The 4,575-nt window shown below is 41.9% G+C and overlaps 1 protein-coding gene across 1 annotated transcript; it reads right to left on the bottom strand.

Annotated features, from left to right (window-relative positions):
• Positions 1 to 1,800: 1,800 nt before the first annotated feature.
• Positions 1,801 to 4,360, bottom strand: foxd3 (forkhead box D3). The gene has a single exon (XM_085982684.1). It carries the CDS (start codon positions 4,016 to 4,018, stop codon positions 2,885 to 2,887), a length of 1,134 nt encoding a protein of 377 aa, XP_085838810.1. The 5' UTR covers positions 4,019 to 4,360; the 3' UTR covers positions 1,801 to 2,884.
• Positions 4,361 to 4,575: the final 215 nt, after the last annotated feature.

Here is a 4,575-nt window from a genome sequence, read left to right as displayed (position 1 = left end):
TCAGTTGCACTTCCCCCAAGTTGCCGTTTACCTTTTGGGTTTCAGTAAATAAAACAGTTTGTTCCAGACTAGAGCTCCTATAATTTCATTTTTAAAACTCAATTGAAGTCGTTTTGAGCAGGTGAGATTGTAAAAAGGCCTATTTATTTCTGCCGTTCATTTATGTAGAAGTCTCTGTGAAACTCATATTCACGCAACTTTCGTTTGGCAATTTTTTTTAAAGAGGCATAAATCACTTCATCATCACAGTTGACCGCAGGGTGACTCAAAAGCTACAACTGCAGATAAATTCGAATCAGTAAAAGTTACAAGCAACAAAGGATCAGTGTTGGAATGAGCCCCTGTTATGGCTCGTCATTTCGGAATGGTTCGATCAGCAGGTTCCTGCGCCGGACAGTGACTTTAGGAGTCGCCTTCTCCTTTCCCAGGGGTATCAGTTAAATATAGAACTAACGCTCGTGTTTCACTAACCATCCGCCATTTGCTAGTTTTGTGTAAACGCAACTCATAACCAGGGTCACAACTGCCTAACATCTTGTTACGTTTATAGAAGCAAGAGACAAAACATTTTTAGATCAGTTTCAATTTCCTTGTAAAAGGATTACTGAGGGAGATTCAATTTAGGGACGGGATCTGGTGTTATTAAGTTGCCCTTCAAGTAAAGTTGGAGGTGGATATTTCTTTCTTCGTGTCAAACGATTATCAAATATAATATACTTGGTGCTCAGGCCACACCCCGACAAGCAGGGCGGCTCGCTTCATTTGGTGTATTTATACTGAGGTATAAATGTTTGCTCACGGTAAAATAATATTTACTGTTACAGAAAGAACTCGCGTCCAAGCCGGGCGCAAATGTTGTTCAAGTTGGACGGGGTCAGTCATTTCGCAACACTCTTTAAGCACAGAGTGTGAAGTAAATAAGGAAATTCAATACGGGCAACGACACTTGAAGCCGCGACACATAGATAAACAGTCAGGGGAGAAAGGCTGGTGATCTAAAATCAACCTCGTCGCCCGAGATCATTTACAAAGTATTAAAATATCAAAACGGAAAACGATCCGCATAGGTTTTTTCCCCCTCTGCTATGTTTTTAAACAGAGATTTTCAAGCTCAGAAGTCTCCCAGAAAATCGCGTTTCATCTGTTTCCAAAAACCGAAAGTTAGATTAATGTGGTGTGTTTTATTTGTTTGATTTCACGTTACACAAGTTGGGACAATCACGCCCAGTGTTTACACAATAATGATTTTCATAATGAAGTGTTCACCCGTACCAGACGATGCTAGTTTTGGAATTTAGATAATTGATAGAAGTTCCGGATTTATTTCAAGTGTGTTTGTTTAATATTTACTTGAACATTCGTTCAAATGTAATACTTTTGAGGCGTCTACCAAAGACGTCCGCAACTGGGATACATAGGGGGATGACAAGATTGTGAATGGAGCTTAATGTTTCCAGAACACCTAGATCCTTCTCTTCAGTAGCGCAGCAGTAACCATTGCCTTTAAATTTTCATTCCCTTACATTTTATAACCCGCGTGTATTTTCCCCCTTTTATGTCATTCACTTTCTTAGCATTAAGTGTTTCAGGTAACTTCCAGATAATCGATACCGGATTGCTGACGCACCCTTGCGTCTTGTTTTAAATTATATATTATTATTATTTCAGTGATTATGTAAAAGATACAGACAATTTCATTCAAAAAATCTGTATGTACAACTCCAGATCGACTGTTATAGCAGGTTCCTCTTCAGCGAAACAAAATCGGCTCGAACAAACCTTGTGGACCAGTTTAAAGTGTTTGACTTTAATAATTTACCGAGTTCCATATAAATAATACAATCTTATGGGTACCCCAAATAAAAAAGCGACCACATACACTCAGAAATACATTTATTTAGATATAAAATATATAATTTACGACAAAGCACCTCACTTAGAGTTTTGATATGACTGTGATGGACAACCTTTTAAAATGGTAAAATCTTCTAATTAATATATTTTGCTACATTACTACAATGGAACTGAAACAGATTTCAGTCGAGCCCTTTTCAGTTTGCCCTTGCGATCCTCTCTTCCATGAAGTTAAACAGTAGGTGCTGTCAGCTCAAATTTCACAGCTAATATCTTCAGCAAAATGTTTACTGATTAAATGGCTTTTAATTTTAAAAAGCGGCAATGACCTCTATGCCGTCACTTCAAACAGAGAGCTTTTAGTTATAATAATATGCTGAGCTGCCATGTTTCTTATCTTTTGGAGGTTACGATCGAATGGCAGTGTGTTTTAATGTCCCAGTCTGTAACCCTATGCATTTAATACAATTATGACAGAAAACCCCCTCTAAATCTGCAAGGCCAAGAGCATCTTATTTTAGAAATGAACAAGGACATAAACGTTTGCAATTTGTAAAATTTATTTACAAAGTTGTTTAATTCCCATTGTACAACACGACGGTAGCGCTACATAGAATACATATATTTAATTCATATAAAGGGCTTTAAGCTTTTGCAGTCGTATACAATATTGACATTTGTTTCTCCTGTTGAATTAATTCTTCAGAATGATTCAGTCTTCCTTAATACCTATACATGTTCGTCAATAAACTACTGGCAATGAACCTTTCAAAAAAGACATTAAGTGTGAAAGGCCAGAGCTCTATACTACAACTGTGAAACAGTCTAATTAAAAAATAAAACTCAATGACTATGAACCGATAGGTTCTTTATACAAATATTTACAAACGTATTTACCTGTACAGAAAGCATTCCTTTTTTATATAACATAGGATTATAGTCTATAATTTGCAGTCAAGTTCAGTGCAACCCACTACCACAGGAGAATAAAAAGGATATGGTAAGTGAGCAGTTGGAAGTGGAGGAGGTATTAAGATGGCCATTTGGTCACTGCGGCTGCCGAAGCTGCTGACTGTAAGAATTGTCCGGAGATTATGTTGGTGGGGACACTGAGGATAGGGGTGATTGCAGCCGTGGTTCTCGCCAAGGACAAGGGCTGAGGACTGATCAGGGCTGACTGAACGGTCACTGGCGGCCGTAGGAAAGTTTGTGAGCTGCCTGACGTGCTGGTCACCCCGATGATATTCTCGATGCTGAAAGAAGGTCTGCTGGTGGGCTCCGTTTTCACGATGGACGTGGAGCTCAGGCTGCTGAGTTGGAGCTGGAGGCTGGGGCTGAGCTGGGAATTGAAGGTTTTCCTGTTGAGTTCACTGGACGGGATGAGTGGGACGACTGGGGGAAGCATGGGACCCACAGGAGGGATATAGGGATACTGGAGAGCTGCGGGATGAGGGTAGGAGGCAGGATGCAGCGCATAGGGACGCCCGTAAGGACCGCTCAGGCTATAAGCTCCAAAACTCTGCATCATGAGGGCAGTCTGCTCCCTCAGATGGTCTGCAGGCTGCCTCTTGAACCTTTTCCTCCGACGGAGAAAGCTCCCATTGTCAAACATATCTTCAGATTGTGGATCCAGGGTCCAGTAGTTCCCTTTTCCCGGATTACCAGGCTCCCTGGGAATCTTCACAAAACAGTCATTTAGGGACAAGTTGTGCCTGATGGAGTTCTGCCAGGCGGGGAATTTCTCCCTATAGTAAGGGAAACGGTTGCTGATGAACTCACAGATCCCACTAAGGGTTAACTTTTTCTGGGGACTTTGCAGGATAGACATGGTGATGAGAGCAATGTACGAATAAGGTGGTTTCACCAGGCTGTTCTTGGGTTTTGAGGCGCTGTTGCCGCTGGAAGAGCCACTTTCCTGAGTTTCCGATTTCGTGACTTCTCCCTCTGAGGAAGGCTGGCAGATAGCGGAAGGGCTCTCCGCGATTTCCCTTGCCCCGATCTCCTCCACCTCTTCTCCCTGATCGTGGGTGGCGTGGCTCTCAGAGTCGCTGTCCTTTCCCATGCCCTCGTCTCCTTCTCCCACCACATCAATATCGACATCCTCGGCTGTGAGGACTGTGTGCCCTGACATGTCGCTCGCACTGCCGCTGCCTGACAGGGTCATCACGCTTTCCCTTTCACAAATCAGCAAAAAAAGGTAAGAGCTTGGCTTCTTTTCTGATGAAACTTCTCTCCCCTCTCACCCTCTCCTGTCTCTCGTCTCTCTCTCTCACACACACACTGTCTCAGCTGGCAGTCCCTTGCAGATCAGATGACAACGCTTTTTTTTAATGCAGGTCAAGGGGCTGTCAATAATAGTTACCTTTAACTTTTTGACAGCCTATTTCAACTTGCACATTGCAACTTTTTAACTTTTCCTGTATTTTTCGCAATTTTTAAATAAAAACGTTTTCCGGTACGCAGCTCTAGCTTTTTATGCCTCCTTTTTATATATAAAAAGACTGTCTGGAGATTGTTTCAGTTAGAGATATACTCTCAGGATTGTCACGTGAGGGACTAACGTCAGACTTCCCTCTGTTAAGCCATGCAAAACTCGAGTTATTTCATGTAATCGTCAACATAGATCCGGCCAAGACAACAGTAGCACTACTCATTCCTACAAGCACCATTTCATCAAGGCGATCAAAGCATTCTTTGTCAATAAACTTGCGAGCAGAACAG

This window comes from Somniosus microcephalus, chromosome 3 (assembly GCF_052327205.1).
Source record: "Somniosus microcephalus isolate GS21.2 chromosome 3, FLI_Smic_1.0, whole genome shotgun sequence".
NCBI lineage: Eukaryota > Metazoa > Chordata > Chondrichthyes > Squaliformes > Somniosidae > Somniosus > Somniosus microcephalus.
This window is presented reverse-complemented; position numbering and strand designations above follow the sequence as displayed.